General features: G+C 52.1%; 8 protein-coding genes across 8 annotated transcripts; 4 read left to right on the top strand and 4 right to left on the bottom strand.

Moving 5' to 3' along the window:
- Positions 1-1,057: 1,057 nt before the first annotated feature.
- Positions 1,058-3,421, top strand: BKA58DRAFT_148154 (uncharacterized protein). Its single transcript, XM_046164729.1, has one exon. The coding sequence runs from the start codon at positions 1,302-1,304 to the stop codon at positions 3,192-3,194; it is 1,893 nt and encodes a 630-aa protein (XP_046026136.1). The 5' UTR covers positions 1,058-1,301; the 3' UTR covers positions 3,195-3,421.
- Positions 3,422-5,061: 1,640 nt separating this feature from the next.
- BKA58DRAFT_400773 (uncharacterized protein) lies at positions 5,062-5,716 on the bottom strand (the record flags this gene model as incomplete). The annotated part of the gene is made up of 2 exons (XM_046171613.1): positions 5,062-5,586; positions 5,636-5,716. 2 exons carry the CDS (start codon positions 5,714-5,716, stop codon positions 5,062-5,064), a joined length of 606 nt encoding a protein of 201 aa, XP_046026135.1.
- A 180-nt stretch (positions 5,717-5,896) lies between these two features.
- On the bottom strand, positions 5,897-7,737 carry BKA58DRAFT_358780 (uncharacterized protein). Its single transcript, XM_046168720.1, has 2 exons — positions 7,515-7,737; positions 5,897-7,461 (listed from the first exon to the last, which is right to left on the bottom strand). The coding sequence occupies exons 1-2, from the start codon at positions 7,585-7,587 to the stop codon at positions 6,257-6,259; spliced, it is 1,278 nt and encodes a 425-aa protein (XP_046026134.1). The 5' UTR covers positions 7,588-7,737; the 3' UTR covers positions 5,897-6,256.
- A 2,373-nt stretch (positions 7,738-10,110) lies between these two features.
- Positions 10,111-10,548, top strand: BKA58DRAFT_438655 (uncharacterized protein; the record flags this gene model as incomplete). Its single annotated transcript, XM_046173607.1, has 1 exon — positions 10,111-10,548. One exon carries the CDS (start codon positions 10,111-10,113, stop codon positions 10,546-10,548), a length of 438 nt encoding a protein of 145 aa, XP_046026133.1.
- Positions 10,549-10,816: 268 nt separating this feature from the next.
- On the bottom strand, positions 10,817-12,007 carry BKA58DRAFT_148131 (ribosomal protein S17e). The gene is made up of 3 exons (XM_046164728.1): positions 11,748-12,007; positions 11,370-11,547; positions 10,817-11,313 (listed from the first exon to the last, which is right to left on the bottom strand). The coding sequence occupies exons 1-3, from the start codon at positions 11,915-11,917 to the stop codon at positions 11,218-11,220; spliced, it is 444 nt and encodes a 147-aa protein (XP_046026132.1). The 5' UTR covers positions 11,918-12,007; the 3' UTR covers positions 10,817-11,217.
- A 141-nt stretch (positions 12,008-12,148) lies between these two features.
- On the bottom strand, positions 12,149-14,387 carry BKA58DRAFT_382216 (vacuolar calcium ion transporter /H(+) exchanger). The gene is made up of 4 exons (XM_046170083.1): positions 13,653-14,387; positions 13,321-13,601; positions 13,184-13,272; positions 12,149-13,134 (listed from the first exon to the last, which is right to left on the bottom strand). Exons 1-4 carry the CDS (start codon positions 13,962-13,964, stop codon positions 12,377-12,379), a joined length of 1,440 nt encoding a protein of 479 aa, XP_046026131.1. The 5' UTR covers positions 13,965-14,387; the 3' UTR covers positions 12,149-12,376.
- A 580-nt stretch (positions 14,388-14,967) lies between these two features.
- On the top strand, positions 14,968-16,911 carry BKA58DRAFT_148068 (uncharacterized protein). Its single transcript, XM_046164727.1, has 3 exons — positions 14,968-15,460; positions 15,510-16,323; positions 16,377-16,911. Exons 1-3 carry the CDS (start codon positions 15,208-15,210, stop codon positions 16,888-16,890), a joined length of 1,581 nt encoding a protein of 526 aa, XP_046026130.1. The 5' UTR covers positions 14,968-15,207; the 3' UTR covers positions 16,891-16,911.
- A 210-nt stretch (positions 16,912-17,121) lies between these two features.
- Positions 17,122-18,885, top strand: BKA58DRAFT_147970 (queuine tRNA-ribosyltransferase). Its single transcript, XM_046164726.1, has 8 exons — positions 17,122-17,271; positions 17,321-17,478; positions 17,528-17,610; positions 17,666-17,675; positions 17,732-18,194; positions 18,244-18,321; positions 18,370-18,814; positions 18,863-18,885. Exons 1-7 carry the CDS (start codon positions 17,215-17,217, stop codon positions 18,745-18,747), a joined length of 1,227 nt encoding a protein of 408 aa, XP_046026129.1. The 5' UTR covers positions 17,122-17,214; the 3' UTR covers positions 18,748-18,814; positions 18,863-18,885.
- The last annotated feature ends 36 nt before the right edge of the window (positions 18,886-18,921 follow it).

Below are 18,921 nucleotides of genomic sequence, written 5' to 3'. Positions count from 1 at the left end.
GCGAACGATGCGTCCGCTGCTCGCGTGCAGCGTGGGTGCATCCCGTCTCCCTTTAGCGCCCGCCGCAACGTGATGCCCCACAGCCAGTTGAGCGGCCAAGCACACTTCCCTCTATCCATATCACCACTTGAGGCAAAGCAATATGGTCGGGCATTGGGCGCCGATCAGCAAATGCCCGGCTTCTGGTGCCTGGCATGGAGGCCCGCCTGCCTCACGACACGGGAATGACTGCATAGCCCCTCCCATCATTCGCCAGTCTTTCAGCTGAGAGCTGGCGATCCGGATCTCTTTCATCGCTAGCAACACTAGCACGGCCTCTATATCTTCATCAAAGGAGAATGTCATCAGGCGAAGTTACTAAAACCGAGCCTGGGGGACGGTGACGGGGAGGACGGGGTGCGCTCGAGCGCCGGCAGCTTATTGCTGCCCATCGAGTCTGAGACAGCTTGTGCGGCCGCGCGGATGCGCAAACCGGCTACCAGACGCGATAATTCTTCCAATTCCCCAATTGCACCGGGTCAGTCTCCCTCTTCATCACCCTCAGGCACAGGACACCGGTCAGAACCAGGGCCCACTCGCGGCTGGGCGGTGTCTTCGGTCACTCGCGGGCTGTGCAATTCACCGCTGCGCAGCCCTAAGGAATGGCCCCAAAGACGCCCGGATCATGTTCATGCATTCCGTCCTGCCTGCCGCTGCGGCCTGGCACTGGCACTTTTTTTCTGCCCGCCCGTTTCGGTCATCTGTGGTAAATCTGCTCCTTGTCCACTCATTGTGCACTTTTCCAGGCTCCAACCTGCGCCGCCTTGCACTTAAAAGGAACCTTCGCCCAGTAGGGCTGCACTTTACTTTCCTCGAAGTTGCGTAGCTCCCTGCACATGATCATCTCTATTATTACCCCTTCGCCGCTCTGACTCTTTCGCTTTTCGGCCCATGTGTCCCTGAACTTACGAGTACACTCATCCTACTTGCCGCTTGTCTCAGTCGGGCCGTCACCTGTTCCTCAAATACCCTCAGTCTCCCCTACATCGCCAAAACATCGAAATTACGCAAATCCACCCGTATCCTGCTCAGTTTACACTTTGTGTAACCTGGATACACACGTCATCAAGATATCTTGACCGTCCGGAACTTCCATATCTACCTATCCCCCGACGGGTTCATTGCCCCGGATAAGCTGGTTTGACACCTATTTTACTGAGAATATCCAGCCCAAGACAGAAGCTTGAGGCAAGGAGTTCTGTAATCTCCCTCGCATCGAGGATACCGACCAACCCCGACTTCACTCATTGCACATCGCCATCATGTGTCGGATAGAGCAGCGCGAAGAGTTCACCCCTGATGGGCGACCCCTGACATCTTCCCGAGCCTGCCTGTGTGCGAAAGCACGTGGTGATAAACCATGCCGAGACGCAGTCATCGTACCCATTCGTTACATTCCTAGAAGTGGCTCCATGGGCCGTGACAACACACCGTCTCCGACGAATCCACCAACTCCCACCACATCAACATACTTGGTCCAAACACGTCGTCCGTCTGGCAGTGGTAGCCGTCCTTCTACTCGGGATGGTCAACGACCCATCAGCAACGAGATCATCATAGAGTTTGGCACAAAGAAAGACAGAGGCAAGAAATACCCATTGCTTTCGGTCTCCACTAAGCCTTACGATCGGTCCTCATTGGGTTCTATTGGGTCTCATGATATCGCTGTGGATTCGGTCGGCTCTGATGCCTCATACACTTACCGAACTGGCCTCCCGGAAGCCCCTTTGCCCCCACCGGCAACATTTGATCATCACAGCAGCTATCTTACAACACCTACTGCACCGTACGGACAAAGATCTCGTCACATTCCGTCAGCGTCTTCCAGTCAGACGCCTTCGCTATACGTCGCGTCGGACGCAGAGTATGACCCACCGGCTAGGCAGCGAAGTACAAAGCGCTCTTCCACGGTGATCCACAATCCACCCACTGTTATCCCGTCCTCGCCACCTCAGCGTCAGGGTGGTATGTCATCTGGGTCATATCGGACGACCAAAGTTGCTCCACGAGAGACGTACACATCAGACCACCCACATCCACTCGACTACGACGCCTTTGCTGATCACTCGAACTCGTCTTACACTAGCTCGGGCGCACCTGAAGGCGCTCGTCGCGCCAAGACTGGCGACGAGCGACAAAAGCAGTCCAAGTCAAGTCGGCATCAAGAAGAGTCTGACCGACGGCTGGCTGATGAGCGTGACAAAGCAGATACTGCCAGACGCGTACATTTCGAACCAGCCCGTGCAGACAACCGCGCGAAAGAGAGGGCAGAGACGCTCTTCGCTGAAAAGGAGAAAGACCGAGCGTTGGCTAGGGAAGAATCTCGTCGTGTAAAGGAAGAAGAACGCCTAAGACAAGAGAGGAGGGACCTAGAAGCGAAGAAAGCCCAAGATCGTAAGAAGGAGAAGTCAAGCCCTCCAACAATCGACTATACGAAGAAGCGGCCCGGCGCGACACGCAGACTGTCCTCCTCTATGACGTCAGCTCAGCTAGAGCAACAGCGCTTGATCAAAGCTGAGGAACAACAAATGCGGAGTGAAAGGCAGATTGCAGAGGCCAGGGAGCGAGAGGAAGAGCTGGCAGCTCGTAAAGGCCAACAGGAGAAGCCGTCTGCGTACTGGGACCCGCGTGGCGGTGATCGTTCCCTATCCACACGCCGAGATTCGATGGCTCGCCACGACAGCCTCACCTCTAACACGCGTCCCGTTGGATTGACTCGCACTCCCAGCAAGCGCCGCACAAGTATCTCGCAGCCGGACCCTCCAGTACTCGATGCTCAGGTGCCTGCAGAGTCTTACAGGCCTTCCAGCTCAAGGAAACGCGCGCCTCCGCCGTTATCTTTCCCGGCAAACTTCAACCAAGATCACGCCCGGCTGCCTTCTGCCAGACGTCCATCCTTGAGTCAGGACAACCCGTTCGCAGCAGCATCTTCCATGATGTCGCCATCATCAGCATCGCAAGACCCATGGGATTTGCGCAACGTCGGGAGTGCACTTCCATCTGCCCGACCTCTAGGTGATGGTCGTTATCCTACCATGCCGTCCCGTGGCTATGTCGATGCCTTTGCAACAGACTCTGAAAGCCCGGATGATCATCCGCCTGTATACGCATCGCGCACGGGTCTGAGCCGCAAAGGATCGAAGAGGAAGCACTGAGCTTTATGTTACTTTGTACGCCTCGGGTCATGCGTTTGATACTGTTTATTGCTTTTTCTCCCTGTTGTTGGAGTTCAGTATGCGTCCGCTTTTGTTATGATACCCTTCCACCAGCATTGATATATACGGCACTCGCTCTTGTACCTTGGATAGACATATACCCTTGTTTCACTGCGCATGTATCGTATTCATTAGAAATGACAAATTTATGCCATACCACGAAAACATCTTTACGAAACTTTCATCATTTTTAGCAAATAGTACCTGCAGCTACGTATTCGAAAGACTTGACTGCCACCTACGAACTGTCTCTGCACTATCTAGGCATCCCACAACCCGGGCAACATTGATTCGGCGTCCAGAGTTCCGCCTTCGGAGGTGGTGTCTCCTGGTAAGAATCAACCGGTATCTCTAATTCGGCGTCAACACCAAGCCTGAAAGTCTTGTAGGGCGGAGCATCAGGATCTTGGTTTTTCCACTCATTGACCTGGTCGGTTATCTCGTTTCTGAGGCGCTCAAGCAGGTACAGGTAGCGACGATGCTCCTGGAAAGAGGTGGGAACGCTGGTGTCGAAGGCTCTGATGGCTTGAGAAAGCTTGTTGATGACAGCGGCTTTCTCCGGAGGGTAGCTGAGGTTTTCTGATGCCATGTCATGGAGCTGAGTGACAAGCAGACTAATTTTGATAGTGCTCTGATACTTCTCATCCTGTACTGATATACTGAAATTGTTTGCTGCGAGCAGAGCCCTTTACGGTGTGACACGTAGAACATTCAGCATACCAAAGTCTGTTATAGATAGCAAGCTTGCGTGATTGATCACCGCAATTCTCGTGTCGGCCTTCAAGCTCATATCCTTGTCTACTTCTTTAGATAGGTGGAACGGTCGTCGTTTTGGGTATAAGGTATAGTTTCAGTAGAGCATGGCACTTTTACACGACTAGGTTGTCAGGCAATGGCCCTTTTATCGGCCGTTCATTTGATGATTTAACTTTACTCGCAGCCTATACTCGCAGCCTATACTCGCAGCCTCTGACCAGAGCTCGCCCGTGGAATCTCGCCCCACTGCTTGCTAGGTACTCCATCCTCTGCCCAGGCTCTGCAGCATCACTAGACAGACTCGTCGCGTCCTTCTTTTCTGTCTCAGTATACCTCTGCTAGTCACCACGACATGGATACTATTCATCTTGATGTATCCCTGCGTCCTAATGGGCTATCGGATGAGGAAACTCATGTGATTCTGGTATACCAAGCTCAGTATCAACGTTATTCCAGACTTGTGGATCAGCGATTGCGCTCTCTACATCTTCCAATAGCCACGACCAAATAGATGTATCTATCTCGCTTTGTAGACGGAGACAGAGGTATAGAAGTCTACGCTGCTGGAATAGCGTCATTTGCGCGCTTGGTTGGATAGCGGCGATGGCAGTGTGCAGCTTTTGGACTGTGGGAATATCGGCGCCAATGAGCGTACGTTTCTCTTCGTCGGCCATGGTTCGGTCAGTCGTGTTGTAGAAATTGCTGTTGTGGGAAGCATCAAGTGCTTATAAGTTGTGGACGTGGGAGAGGGTCGCGCGTGGTTTGCTCAAACAAACGTGTCCCCATGATGCAGATGAGATATCTTGCCTGGTCGCTAGCATAATAGGCACAAAGTAGACACATGCACAACAATGCGCTTCATACGCGGACAAGCCATGTTTTGAGATACGCCGATTTCATTCAGTACCCTGTGAGATCTATTTTAGTACTGATACCCAAACCTATGCTCACTTTGCACTCATATAGCCAATACGATCTCATCTATCTGACTATGTGACAGGAAACCTGGCTGTACAGTTCGCGTGAGGTACATATACAGGTGCAGTCTTACTCATTCATCCTTGCTCTCAACAACCTGAGACAGTGAGCCCTTCACAGGAACGTAGTTGAAGGCATCATCGGATCGCTGGCGACGAGGCGGGACCGAGAAGCTGATCTGTGAGTGTGGCGCGGAGAAGGGAGCGCGAGTGACGGGCGTAGACTGTCCGAACTCCTGAAGCTTCTTCTCGAGATACTCGATGCGGTCGTCCTGTTCTTGAGTGTGGTGCATCTGCTCCTGATACATGCTCGACATGTAGTTGTGCTCGTTGTATAGGCGGTCGAACTTGATAGCGGCGTAATTGATGTCGTTGCGAAGGCGAAGGTTCTCGCGATTGCTCTCGTGCTTTACGCTCGCGACATGACGGCGATGGGCTTCACTAAGATCGCGAAGCTGTTTCTCGTGTACCCCGCCAACATCGTTCGTGAGGAATTTGGTGAGCGCCTTGCTGGTAGATAGACGCGCGAGAATTGCGATCGCGACTGCGACAAAGACTCCGATCAACTGAATGATCTCGCGATCGCTGATGAGTTCAGTCTGAAGTTGTTGGTATGAGACGCTGGGGAAATACTTCAAATTGACGTACTGTAGACCAGACTGCGGAGAGCAGACCGAAGATGCTTGAACAAAGGAAGAAGGCTAGGAATTCGATGTTGTTGAGCTCCATTGTGGTGATTTCCTTAGGAAGAGAGTTGTTGAGCGGGAAGACATCCGAGCTGTATCACATTCAATTTGATACCACTCGGCTTGGCAGTCTAGCTGAGTTCATGACTGGAGTCAGATGAGATGGAGTAGCATTTCATGCTGGTAAGATGTCGCGATGATGTCTGTGTAACTTCAACTTTTTGTCGGACTAAATCAACAATATGATGACACATTAACATCCTTTGCGAACTCCACAGTCTAGCTTGCTTCAAACACGAACATCTACTGGAAGATGCTTCGGCTGCATGCTCTGAATTATAAATCCAGGCATGTGTGTATTAGATGACTATGTACTGACAGTATGACTATTTACAGGAAAGTGACTATAATTACACTGAAGCATGCATAATGTCGCAACCACGTAGGTAAATCGGACATGATGCATGGAACGCCGTTTTTGTACCCATATGCAGAGCCCAAGGTAACAAAAAAACGCCTTAACCATGCAGTAATGATTCTTGGATATGAACTTGCCAAGCCCGTTGATGACACGCTAAACAATTTAGGAAAGATCCATGGGTTCGGCAGCGCTGCTACCAGCACCAGCTGATTCGCGACTACGCTGGTCCCTGATCGCTGGAGCAGCAGGCTGCGGGAAACTGTTCTGTGCAGGTGGAGCAGGAGCGTTGATGCCAGTATTTACGTTGTCGGTGCGAACCTGTGGGGGCGCAACATAGCCCATATGAGGCTGGGCGTAAACCGGAGGAGTCGCTGGACCAGAAGAGTTGCGCGGTGGCTTTCGACCACCAATGCGCTGAGCTCGGGGAGCTGGGAAGCAGGCATTCTTGACACGAGTCTGGAACTCTTGAGCGAAGTTGTCGTAGGGCTTCTTGTCTTCGGATGTCTTCCAGCCCATCTTGTTCTTCATGCACTCAGCCTTGCGGTGACTAATCGTAGAACCTTCAATTCGAATGCCATTGGCCTCAAAGCGGCGACAGCAGTCAGAACGCGACAGGATAAGTAGGACAACGAGAAGGCTGACATTGTCGTTGTCGAGAAGATGAGGACAGAAATCGCAGACATTACATGCGAAGCGGCGCATGTCTTCTAGTTCCTTGGTGTCGGTGCAGTTAACAAAGCGCTCAGCCATTGAGAACGGTCTGACCATGTCTCTACAGATATGGTTCTGGAGGACGTTGGCGACTGAAGAGACTGAAACAGGATATATGCTACTACGATCGATCTTGCTTGTAGCAGACGATGAGACCGTGCCGGCGATGTAGACAATCTCGATATCGTCGAATGGGCCACGGTCGAGTTTGATGTCCTTGAGTGTCTTGCCTTCTTTTTGAGCCTCTTTATAAGTCTCTGCGTTCTTGATACCAGCCTCGCGAGCCGCCTTGACAGCCTCACGGGGTGTGATAAAGCCATACTCCTTGGCAAGAGCTACAGAATCTTCGTGCATCTCAAACTTGGAAAGCTTACGCTCAACATCAGGAGCGCGTATCCAATCCTCGGACCAGGGTTCTTCTGCGAGAACTTTGTAGAAGACCTTTGTTAGGGCGCGAAGCTTGATCTCAAGATCAGTCATCATACGCCGGCCGAAATACAGTTCATCGGTCTCAAAGAAGGCATTCTCAATAAAGGTCTTTCGATCCTTCTGAGTTAGCTGGCCACGAGATGGATCATTCTTCCATTCTTGGATGATGTGCATGAACTTGGCGTGAAAGATGTCATCGAAATGTTTTGATGCAGGTATAGCATTCGCTGCATGGCACGTTAATTCATAGTCCAGAGATGTTTCCACAGTTTCCACGTACAAGTCGGTGTGTCGGGTTGTTGTGGCGGAGAAGGTAAGGTAACAGCGGTCTGGCTGATTGCGGCAGGTGACATAGTGATCCAAGCGCGATATATGACCTGATATACCGAAAGAAGTATATTGTCTACTTGTGAATCAGTATGAACGAGAAAGGAAACAGATCTCGATGGAATTCGATGGGGTTGGAAGGTGAGGTTCGCGGTCGGGCTAGAAGGTTGCGGGGTGGTTGGGTTGTCGGAGCGTGAGGGCGGTAGGCAAAAACATTCACGCTCGCGTCGCTAGCGTGCCAAGTAAATTTGGGGTGAGCATTGAGATAACACGTGACCTGCATGACTCGGCCCCAACAATCTTGGAACCTCGGGTGAACGTCATAGGTAGCGCTTCCGCTCACAACATTTCATCAGGACATCCATCGAGTGCTTCGTCTTATTAGTCCCTGTCCTTTTAGCAATGGCTGCGACGCGTTATACGTTCCTGCACCGCATGGCTACGCGCTGGTGTGCGCTTAGGGTGTGCTTGAGTGACAAACCCCTTCCTGTCGCGTTCCTGCAGTATCATCCTCATTCCATCTACGCTCAGTACGCTCGCCTCGATACAAATTTACATGTCATCATTGCGAAATTATAGAGTTGAATATGTGTGGGTCTACAGGATGCTGGGCCTCTTCGCCATCTATGGAAGTTATCGCTTCCGGCTTTGGTTGCCTTTCGTGCCACGTTCCTGGGATCAACAGCAGTATGTGCCTTCTACAAAATGCATCTCCTCTGGAGCGATCTCGGTTTCTCTGATAGCCTGAATGAACCATGGTTCCGTTGGACCGCAATGGTATCCCTTCCGGAAGGACACCCATGGTATACGCAAGAGCCTAGATGACAGAATTGGAGCTGAAAACACTGGGCCTTCTCTAATCAAGCGTACCGTTATATTACTCAAGAATTCATGCCCAGGGAGACGCTCAGATCTGGTTTGCGCTGAACTACTGGCACTTTAAAGCCTTTTGTGGGCAGGAATACCGTGAGCCACGGGAGGCGCTACTTTGATGGGCGTTTGACAGTGAAGGAGACAGTAGAACCGAAGAGATGTTTCCATGACTAGATTTCGTCACTACGCGAATATTCCCTGCCTTGCAAGCAGCTTTGTTTAACTTCCTACGCCAACGGCACACGACCATCGACCCAATACAGCATGAAACTGGTCAAAAGTCGAGACAGGCGTTCCCAGGCCACAAATGCGAAGCCATGCCACTTGCTTGCACTACCAGCAGAGATTCGCTTGTTCGTATACAGCTACATTGCACCTGATGGCTTCCTGCCAAACGCGCCCTGCAAGACATACATCGGGCTTCTGCTCTCCTGTCCCCAGATCCACAACGAGATGACATCCGAAGCCGTCCGCCTAGCCCCTTTCATCCCACGAACGATCCAGTTCTCCGTCAACGCAACGCCAATGAAGCTACAACCGCTCCGGCCGACGAGCTTCGCCTCGCTGATGCACCTCACGATCGGAATACCGCGCTGAGCAATGCTCGATCAGCCTACTATAATGGGCATTCTGATAGCCATGACACCAGTACTAAAGCTTCACCTGGCCAGACTGACCATCAGATTAGAAGACCTAGAGGGCGAAGACGACATCTTGCAGATGGTTGAGACACTGAACCCCGAAACAAATCGCGCGGTATATGAGCCAAGTACAGGACATGCCCGCATCCCTCTTTCCACCAAGCGCATCTGCGGGATCTGGTTATTATCGCATCCGAACAACATACGCAAACATCATTGGACTCGTCACGTCAATGAGTTGTTTGATGGCTCCAGGAATGTGTAATGGTAAGCATAACCAGGCCAACCACTGGTGCCTTCGAGCTTCATCTCTTAACCCGCCATTTCCGACAGCGACATGTAACGTTCGGAAGATTGCTCTCCGATTGAAAAGGCTCCATGATGAGAAGGCATGTGGGTGTGGCCGGCTTCCTGCTCATTTCCCTCATCTGGTGTATCCGTTTCGCGGGCCGAGCTTTAGATGGGATCCGATAGTCGAGAATTCGTCGTTGTATAAGGAGCTGTGGTTGGTCCACTGGAGGGATGAGAAAGGCAAATTGCCGTGGTTCTTCAAGCCGAAACCAGCGCTTTATGTGTGGAAGATGATGGAAGAGAAGCGATAGAGCAAGTTGAAGAGAGCTGTGAAAAGCTTGTTCAGACGGTCCTAGTTGAAGGCGGGGCTATGTTCGTATTATCCAAGTCCGCAGGTGCTAAGTCTTGCGGTCAATTCCAAAATCATCATGATCATGACATGAATGCATAAATGGCATCGGTCTGGGAATCACGATGTTACAGAGCGCGTCATGCCAAAATCACAACTCCCAACGAATGCATTGGAAGGTTCTACGTGTAACATGTACCTATCCGACGGCTACCACATTGAGCATCCACAAACAGAATGAACATGCGTTTGTGTGACCCGATTCCAGATACTTCCCCATTCTGCTGATAAAACCCCGTTCACAATCTCCAAAGAACAGAGGATTTACCACTCCTCTACCCCAACCCTTGGATACCACTCAACTACCTCCACAAACTATCAGACAGGAAACCACAATGGCCCTATCGAATTCAGCGACAGTTGGTGTAGTCATAGCAATCTTCTGCGTTGTACTCATCATTGCAGTCGCCCTTTACCACTACTACGTCGATCGTCGTTGCAAGCAAAATGGTACATCCAAGGCAGCAACACCGTCATCTCCTACTGGCTCTGGTTCCCCGACACCTCATCTACAACAGCTTCTGGGCAATCAGAATCCACAGCATCAGCAAGAGCATACGCGTCCAAGCCTAGAGAACGGACCCGGTCCAACTTGGGTCGCGACAGCTGAGCCCCATGCTTCTCCGTTCCGTACAATTAGAGCAGTACCAGCTACTCCTAAGACGTCCTCCACGAGTGCCATGCGTCCTGTTACTGGGGAATTGGACAAGCGGAGTAGTCTGCACCAGGCGGTCTTGGGTGAGTACAAGTCACGGTCGGAGGAACAACAGTGATGCCACGAAGGAAGCCGATGAGAATGGAAGAACCAAGGATATGGACGACGACCACATTGCTGGCGGTAGCATTGGCAGACAGAAAACGTACACCGGAGCTTGGCCTTGAACGGTGTGGTGATGTCGACAATGTTCTAGGGATGTGTTCACTGGTGATTTGATTGAGCAGAATTGGACTACGTACGGTATAGACTAGATTCATCGAGCCTTGATACACTCAACATACTACACATAAGAACGTGCATTGGCGATGGATTGAGATAATGTGTGAATTTGTTCCATCTGAACAAGAAGCTATTGACATCACGAGACGCATGAAGGATCGTTCCTTTTTGACAATGCTGTTGAGACTGGCAATGGAATTCACTTACCTGATCCTGAGCTCTATACTCTTCGTTTGTCATCACAACACCATCGCATCACAGGGAGCATGGGCAGGGGAAATGGCAATCAAGCATCATCCTCGTGTCTTTCAACACTCGGACTCAGCGACACCTAGTGGGGGAGAACCTTTTGTTTCATTGACTCCTGATCATCATGCCGCCGTATATAGCCGTAAAACCATGCCATAGTCGTGGCAGAAGAGACCCTTTCCCAGACACCATATTTTCAGTAAGCCGAGAAAGGAGGAAGAAGGGAGACCATCGTGTCGCGCGTGCGCATTCGTATTTACGAGCGGGCGGGGCGGTCGTTGAAGCGGCGGGGACCGCGCTCGACAATCTGTTGTTGGGAGACGGCGATGACGTTGGTGGGGATGCTGTCGAACTGCCGAAAGTGTTAGTGATATGCTTGAGACAGCGTGGGTAAAGAGAGCAACGTACGCCCATGCTCTTGAGCAGATCCTTGGTCTCCTGGTCGACGTCGAGCGAGCCAGACTCGCTGTTCTGGGTGAAGTCGAGAGCGGAGATCTCGGGGACGTACTGGTCCTTTCGCTCACGCTCCTCTTCTTGGAGCTTGAAGGAGATACCACGGACGGGACCACGCTGAATACGCTTCATCCTGCGGTTTGTTAGCCTATTGTTTGGTACGAGAGCACGTTGCTCAATCAGGGCTGCAGTGTGGGCAGTTGAAGAGCTGTCCTCTGAAGTGCCCAAGAGCCTGCGCATAGGCATTGCACGACGCTCGTCTGCGCAGGCCACTCAAGCTTCCAGGACCCAGCCCCTCACTACCATCGTTGCAGCCCCATGGGCGGCACGTACAAATGAGTGGTGTATCCGGCAATCTTGTTTCGGAGCCTCTTGGAGGCAATGATGGCAATCTCATCACAGATCCTCTTGTTGGTCTCGAAGTCGAGCGACAACTTGGGGTAGTAACGCTCAATGATGACCTTGGCGGACTTCTTGACGGTCTTAGTTCGGACGCGACCCATTTTGGCGACTTGTTGTGTGAGCTGGGAGAAGAGGTTGTCGTGGGAAGGGGCGGTGGCTGTCGGGTTAGTTGGATTGTCGCTGAAGAGTAGAAATGTCGGGAGGGCAGGCGCGATTATTCGCCTAATCTGTGTGGAGGCCCGTGCGCGGGATCTAGTCACGAAGGGTTTGGCGCCAACACGACACCGGAAGTCACTGGTTCTGGCTGTCACGAACACCATTACACAGCGGACAAAGAGTCTCAATCTCGTGTATCATATTGGTATCTCTCGCTCGCTAATTAGAACTGTTGGAAAAGACCGCTCAAAGAAATGCATCACAGATGCTTGCTACATGTAAGGAGACCCGGCAACCCTCCTCGCAGCCCACTTGCAGCGAAACTCCTTAACACCACCGTTGTGAGAATATCAATCTGAGATAAGCCACGTGGCTTTACATGTACGACTACCCGAACTTATCGTTTAATGGCCACCCTCAGCGCCACCTTCGGCGCTGCCCCCGGAACCACCGTGGTGTGCAGGGTTGGGGAAGTAGAATGCACAGACTGCGATGATGACGTATGTCATCACGCAGAGTACACCCTCCAGGTAGTTTGAACTTCTGTCGCGGAGGAACGAGCCAACGGCCAGAACAGCCAAAACCAGGGCAACAGCGTCGAAGATGGCGAAGTTGTAGTCCATGCCAACACCAATACCCCAGCCAACCAGTACCACAAGGGGTGCGTTGAACAAGGCGGTTTGGATAGAGGCACCGAGAACATGGGCGAGGGCCATGTTGATCTGGTTGTCATAGGCTTCGTCGATGGCGAGGAGGTGTTCGGCGATCTTCTCGACCAGCGGGATCAGGATAAGTCCGACGAAGGAGTCACTAACTCCACGCTCTACTATATGCGGGATTTCGAGGACAAGGAAGATAGCGACGAGCGCTACGCAGGCCAATGAGATGAGAAGAGCAACGATGACTTCGGTCAAGGTAAGCTTGGGCTTAGCCAATTCCTCGTGGCGATCCTTGTCCTTGTGGTCGTCTGCCTCGTAGATCTCATGGAGCAACCCGTCGTGGGATACGGTCTGATAATACAAGTAGACCAGGTAGCCAACGATGGATATGATGGCGACACCGCGTGATATCAGTCGAGTGTTATAGGCGATATCGACAGTCTGTTCGTAATCGGGGTTTTGGAAGAGGTATGCGTAGAAGACAGCAGGAAGTACGAGCGCCGCTACAAAGGTTAGCATCGGAACTTGAATAAGCCAGGAGGATTGACGTACTAGCAGCGACAAGCATCAGACCACTACCGTTCTCAGAGACAGCACTATGGAACTCCTGAACGTCGTGCTTGAGACCACCTGCGATGAAACTGGAGCAACTTAGTGAGAGCTGGACTGGGGATCGAACAGACGCTTACCAGGTGCCGAGGCAAAGGAGCAGGTTGGCCAAAATAGATCCCAATATGGCAGCCTTGATAACCTGTACGTTTGAGTCGCCGTTGGAGGTTTTGAGCAAGACCATGAATAGGATAACTTCAACGACAGAACCGAATGTGGTCTCGAGAACGACAGCAAAGGCCTTGTTTGGCATCTTGCGCGAAAACTCCTGGCCAGCGAAACCGAGCAAGTTGGCTGCAGGAAGCATGGCAATGTAGTTGGTAATAAAGATTGCTAAATGCCATTCGGGCCTCGCAAAGTGCTGTTATAGTCGGTCAGTTGAAGAAGCATTTCCCGTTTGTATGCCACTTACCAGTGCAATTGCTACAGGTACGATGGGCCATAGGCAGTTCACTAGCATGGACATCGTGCTGCTGCTCCTGCCGCTGATAACCAGGAACTTGACTGGATTGAAACCCCTCCGGCCACTCTCGCCCTCAGGATGAAGGCCTGGAGTCACCTTGTGTCCATTGTGATTGTACTGTGGTAGAGACGAGCCACGCCTGTCACGGCGATCGGAGGGAGGCACGGAGCGTGGCTTCTCACTGGTATACCCTCGGTCGCGCGATGAGCGGTGCCTTGAACCGTCGGGATAGTCTCGCGAGCTTCTTGAGCGGTGCGCCATGGCTTTGGTATACGAAGCGGCCTAAGGGATGGTGTTGAGGGTGCGCCAAGTGCAAGAGTTGAGTGCACTGGCTTGTGTTTCAGGGCGGGCGAACGAGTTGCCCTGCAGCGGTTGCAGTCTGTAATGCCGTAATTGAAGACGAATTGATAGAGGGTAAGTCAAAAAGAAAGACAAGAGGGCCGGTGGGACCAGACATTGTAAAAGGGCCGGGCGTCATTTCGGGACGAGTATACTACCTGCTTCCTTGTTTACGAGGTGCAGTTCGCAACGGGGCGGGCGCGTCCACAACACAGCCTCGACGCTATGATCGCCAAACAACGAAAATGTCGCAGCGCGTTTACACCGTAACTCTGCAGCAGAGCGCGCCGTTCGCAACCAATTGGTCTTCATTGGTCCTTTTCAGCACCGATTCATGGTAATTTAGTATCTAACTGAGCTTATCTCCAGCAGAACACGTCACCAAGCACCGCGCAACGTCCCTGGCAATGCTTGACACGCCTTGGCTGCACTACGATGCGGAGTCCAGAACAAGGTTTCAGCTCCATGCACATTGACGTGGGCCGAGACTCCACATCTCAAGTTTAGCAACAATAAGGGGAAGGGTCTCGATCTCCACCACGCAAATGCGAGCTATTTGATGGCCAGCGACGCACTGCGAGCTACCAGAGGTCATTCGCATCGATGGCGCTACATGGAATACAAGCGCTGGTTCCATTGGGAGTCGGCTCCTGACATCCGCATGAACCATCATCGATCGCAATGAGAAGGGCCGACAAGTTGCTGATGACGATATAGAGAGGACCGAACGTCTACTGCTGTAGAAACTAGGTACTTACATACCTGATACCAGCCTGCAGATACTTTGTGATGCATCATTGGAGTAGCGGCTCACCCAGAGCTGATTGGTTCCTGACGGTCCGCATGTGTTGTGCCTTGCATGTAAGGACAGACTAGCAACAGCATCCATGGATAGTATCGCCCGCTGGATGCGCAGCTACGTCTTCACAACTTCATCCTCCCTCTGCGCATCGCAAACCTTGACAAGGCTTCAACATACATAGACAGCCATCATGTATTTGACATATGCTCAAGCAAAAGCAGTCACCTGGCACTGTGCACGGGACAGGCCTTATCGCGAGGCGCGTGTTAGCGGCATGGCAACAGCGACTCATCCATAAACACACAAACAGCCCTTCTCCATCCCATCTCGTCCCCAACCCCATCCATCACCGTAACCCACAACATGGTCTTCTCCTCTGGCTTTGCGCTGTGCGCAGCCATTACAAGCGCGACGGCGCTCCAGATCCCGCTTCTGTCGGCCGGCAATCAGGCGCCACTCGGACATCCACATGGGACCAAACCGTTGGTCAACTCGACCGAGCTCCAAGACCTCATCAGTGGGGACAGATTGATGGCACGCGCCAAGAAGATGTACGAGATTGCGAAGCTTGGTGAGGAGGAATACAATCATCCTACCAGAGTCATCGGGAGTGCTGGTACGTGTGTGCACGTGATTTGCTGTATGCTTATGCTGAATACTCACAGGCCACCTCGGAACGCTTTCTTACATCTATGAAACCATCCTCCAACTTGGTGACTACTACACGATCACCAACCAAACCTTCCCAGCTGTGTCTGGCAATGTCTTCGAGTCGCGTCTGGTCATCGGCGATCAGGTCCCCAAATCTGCCAGGCCCATGGGATTGACGCCAGCCACCAAAGACAAAGAGCCTGTACATGGCGATCTTGTGTTTGTTGAAAACGAAGGTTGTCAGGCGTCGGACTTCCCAGACTCCGTAGCTGGAAACATCGCCTTCATCAAACGTGGAGTCTGCCCCTTTGGTACCAAGTCGGAGCATGCAGGCCGCAAAGGCGCTTCTGCTGCCATTGTATACAACTATGAGAAAGACGGTGTTTCAGGCACCCTCGGCGAGCCATCCTCGGATCATGTAGCCACATTCGGACTTTCCGGTGAAGAAGCTGAACCAATTCTGAAGAAGCTCGAGAAGGGAAAGCATGTCGATGCGATCGCCTACATTGACGCCGAAGTGAACACGATTCTGACGGTCAATATCATTGCGCAGACAACAGCTGGTGATCCGGATAACTGCGTCATGCTCGGCGGCCATTCCGACAGTGTCACTGAAGGGCCTGGTATTAATGACGACGGAACAGGCACAATGTCACTGCTCGAGATTGCTACCCAACTCACCAAATTCAACGTCACTAACTGTGTGAGGTTTGCATGGTGGGCGGGTGAAGAGGAAGGCCTACTCGGGTCCAACTACTATGTCGCCTCTCTGCCTGAGAAGGAGAACCAGAAGATCCGTCTCTTCATGGATTATGATATGATGGCTAGGTGAGTGTTATCACTGTATGCATGGTAGATGTCATGTTACTAACTTGTACCAGCCCCAACTTCGCCTACCAAATCTACAATGCTACGAACGCGGTGAACCCGAACGGCTCAGAAGAGTTGCGCGATCTGTACATCAAGTGGTACGAGGATCAAGGTCTGAACTACACCTTCATTCCCTTCGATGGCCGCAGCGATTACGACGGCTTCATTCGCAATGGAATCCCTGGCGGTGGCATTGCTACTGGAGCCGAAGGTATCAAGACTGAGAAGGAAGTAGAGATGTTCGGGGGCAAGGCCGGGGACTGGTACGATCCTTGCTACCACCAGCTTTGCGATGATATTCCAAACCTCAACGTTACAGCGTGGGTTGTTAACACCAAGGTATGTGCTTCCAAAAGTTTCATATGGAGATGCAGTCCGCTAACATGCCTAACGCTCATTTCTCACTCGGTTGCAACGTATGCACGCTCCCTCAAAGGCTTCCCGAAGCGAGAGCTTGAGGCTTCGCTCAAGTCTACTGCGTACAGGGAAGGTGTAAAGTACCTAGGCTCGAAGTTGTTCATCTAGAGTTTGGCCGTTTTTTCCAACGGGCAACACAGCCTACCTTGTTAGATGCATCGAGCAATGCACGTAGATTCACATATAATGTAGAAGTTATTAAAGAGTTCAACCGTGCCAGCTCTCTCAAGAAGTCCAAGCGCGATTTCCTCACCGATTGAAAACCACCAACTGCTTCACTATGTTCCGACGTGCTCGGCTGGTCCCGAGACTGGATCTGGGATTCCATGACGATTGATACGGGGAAGTCGCGCTAAGCGAACGGGCCGCAGCATTCCAGGGCTGCAGCTGAAGCGACTCATCGGCTGCAGATCGCGTCTCCCCAATCGCATCATGGCGCCCGTCTCAATGCCTTCAGCCCTCACTTTTGAGCTGCTGGGAAAGTGTTCGGTCTGTATCATGTCAGTTTCGTGTCTTGATCATCCTCTGACAACTCCAGGTCACCAAAGCACGCGCGGCAACGCTGCATCTGCCTCATGGCCCGGTACCCCTCCCCATCTTTATGCCCGTTGCGACGCAGGCCTCGCTCAAAGGCCTCACGCCCGATCAACTCGAGGACCAGGGTTGCCGCCTATGTCTAAACAACACATATCACCTGTACGACCGACATTCTGCCGCCATGCCAGCGATTGCTGACATGTGGGAGAGGCCTCAAGCCAGGACAGGCGACCCTCGATGTCATAGGCGGCGCGCATAAGCTCCAGTCCTGGCCACACAATATCCTCACAGGTGCACTATGCCACAACGCCCCAGGACGAAGAGACGGAAGTGCTGACTGCTGCAGATAGTGGTGGGTGGGTCACGCCTCCAACTTGGTGAACGAACGCACCATAACTGACGCCAACACCAGTTTCCAGATGGTATCGCTCCTCAAACTCGCCAAAGTCACTGAAGAAGGTGTCCGTTTCCTCAGCCCCCACGATGGGTCGCCCATGCTGCTCACACCCGAACACTCCATCTCCCTACAGAACTCAATCGGCTCCGACATAATCATGCAACTCGACGACGTTATCGCAACCACCTCACCCGACCACGCGCGTATGAAGGAGGCCATGGAACGCTCGGTACGCTGGCTCGACCGCTGCATACAAGCGCATAAATACCCAGACCGACAGAACCTCTTCTGTATCATACAAGGGGGCTTGGACCTGGGCATGCGGAAAGAATGTACCGCCGAAATGGTTGCGCGGGATACACCAGGCATTGCGATAGGAGGCCTTTCTGGCGGCGAGGAGAAGGCGGCTTATTGCGAAGTTGTCAAGACATGTACCGACTTGCTTCCTGAGAAGAAGCCGCGATATGTTATGGGTGTCGTAAGTGCGGGATATCCTCCGCTCTATCACAGTGTGCTAACCAACTCAGGGATATCCAGAAGATCTGGTCGTCTCCGTTGCACTCGGCGCTGACATGTTTGACTGTGTCTGGCCAACACGAACGGCCGTAAGGTCTCCCCCTTACTCACCGCAGATCCATGCTAATAACATCTAGCGCTTCGGTAACGCCATCACATCCCGTGGCTCCCTCAACCTACGCAATGCCATGTACTCCGAAGACTTCAGCCCTATCGAAGAAGGTTGCCGATGCACTTGCTGTCGTCCGACATCCGATGGAGGACTGGGTATCACTCGGGCTTACATCTACCACGTCACCGCGAAAGAGACTGCTGGTGCTCACCTTCTTACCATGCACAACGTCTACTACCAACTGCACTTGATGAGGGAAGCGAGAGAGGCCATCATACAGGATAGGTACCCACAGTTTGTCAAGAACTTCTTTGGCGATTTGTACAACAGGGAGAAGGAAAAGTATCCTGTATGGGCGGTCGATGCGCTGAAAAGTGTTGGTGTAGATCTACTTGCCGAGTAGACGATTGGAGCACGTTGGTGCTGGCAGCGACCTGAAGAACTCATTCTGCCATGAATTCTCGCTTGGTGTACGTTCGCCGGGCTAACAGTTGATGCATCCATTAAAAGTTCTTCAGAATTATGTCGCGCAGAACCAATTCACCCTGAAATGCCAACACATCATCCACCCATCCTC

This window comes from Alternaria rosae (genome assembly GCF_020736505.1).
Source record: "Alternaria rosae strain MPI-PUGE-AT-0040 chromosome Unknown BKA58scaffold_4, whole genome shotgun sequence".
In the NCBI taxonomy this organism is placed as follows: domain Eukaryota; kingdom Fungi; phylum Ascomycota; class Dothideomycetes; order Pleosporales; family Pleosporaceae; genus Alternaria; species Alternaria rosae.
Note: the sequence above shows the minus strand (reverse complement) of the source record. Positions and strands in the feature narration are given on the sequence as shown.

Excerpts from the sequence above, each read along its gene's own strand:
- BKA58DRAFT_148154 (XM_046164729.1), top strand. The coding sequence starts at position 1,302 with ATGTGTCGGATAGAGCAGCGCGAAGAGTTCACCCCTGATGGGCGACCC.
- BKA58DRAFT_358780 (XM_046168720.1), bottom strand. The coding sequence starts at position 7,587 with ATGTCACCTGCCGCAATCAGCCAGACCGCTGTTACCTTACCTTCTCCG. Across the intron at positions 7,462-7,514 it reads ACAACCCGACACACCGACTT|CGAATGCTATACCTGCATCA; the intron begins GTACGTGGAAAC and ends CGTGCCATGCAG.
- BKA58DRAFT_148131 (XM_046164728.1), bottom strand. The coding sequence starts at position 11,917 with ATGGGTCGCGTCCGAACTAAGACCGTCAAGAAGTCCGCCAAGGTCATC. Across the intron at positions 11,548-11,747 it reads GCCGGATACACCACTCATTT|GATGAAGCGTATTCAGCGTG; the intron begins GTACGTGCCGCC and ends AACAAACCGCAG. Across the intron at positions 11,314-11,369 it reads ATCTGCTCAAGAGCATGGGC|TTCGACAGCATCCCCACCAA; the intron begins GTACGTTGCTCT and ends CACTTTCGGCAG.
- BKA58DRAFT_382216 (XM_046170083.1), bottom strand. The coding sequence starts at position 13,964 with ATGGCGCACCGCTCAAGAAGCTCGCGAGACTATCCCGACGGTTCAAGG. Across the intron at positions 13,602-13,652 it reads TACCTGTAGCAATTGCACTG|CACTTTGCGAGGCCCGAATG; the intron begins GTAAGTGGCATA and ends CGACTATAACAG. Across the intron at positions 13,135-13,183 it reads TCTGATGCTTGTCGCTGCTA|CGGCGCTCGTACTTCCTGCT; the intron begins GTACGTCAATCC and ends TAACCTTTGTAG.
- BKA58DRAFT_148068 (XM_046164727.1), top strand. The coding sequence starts at position 15,208 with ATGGTCTTCTCCTCTGGCTTTGCGCTGTGCGCAGCCATTACAAGCGCG. Across the intron at positions 15,461-15,509 it reads CAGAGTCATCGGGAGTGCTG|GCCACCTCGGAACGCTTTCT; the intron begins GTACGTGTGTGC and ends GAATACTCACAG. Across the intron at positions 16,324-16,376 it reads GATTATGATATGATGGCTAG|CCCCAACTTCGCCTACCAAA; the intron begins GTGAGTGTTATC and ends AACTTGTACCAG.
- BKA58DRAFT_147970 (XM_046164726.1), top strand. The coding sequence starts at position 17,215 with ATGGCGCCCGTCTCAATGCCTTCAGCCCTCACTTTTGAGCTGCTGGGA. Across the intron at positions 17,272-17,320 it reads AGCTGCTGGGAAAGTGTTCG|GTCACCAAAGCACGCGCGGC; the intron begins GTCTGTATCATG and ends TGACAACTCCAG. Across the intron at positions 18,195-18,243 it reads CGCGATATGTTATGGGTGTC|GGATATCCAGAAGATCTGGT; the intron begins GTAAGTGCGGGA and ends TAACCAACTCAG.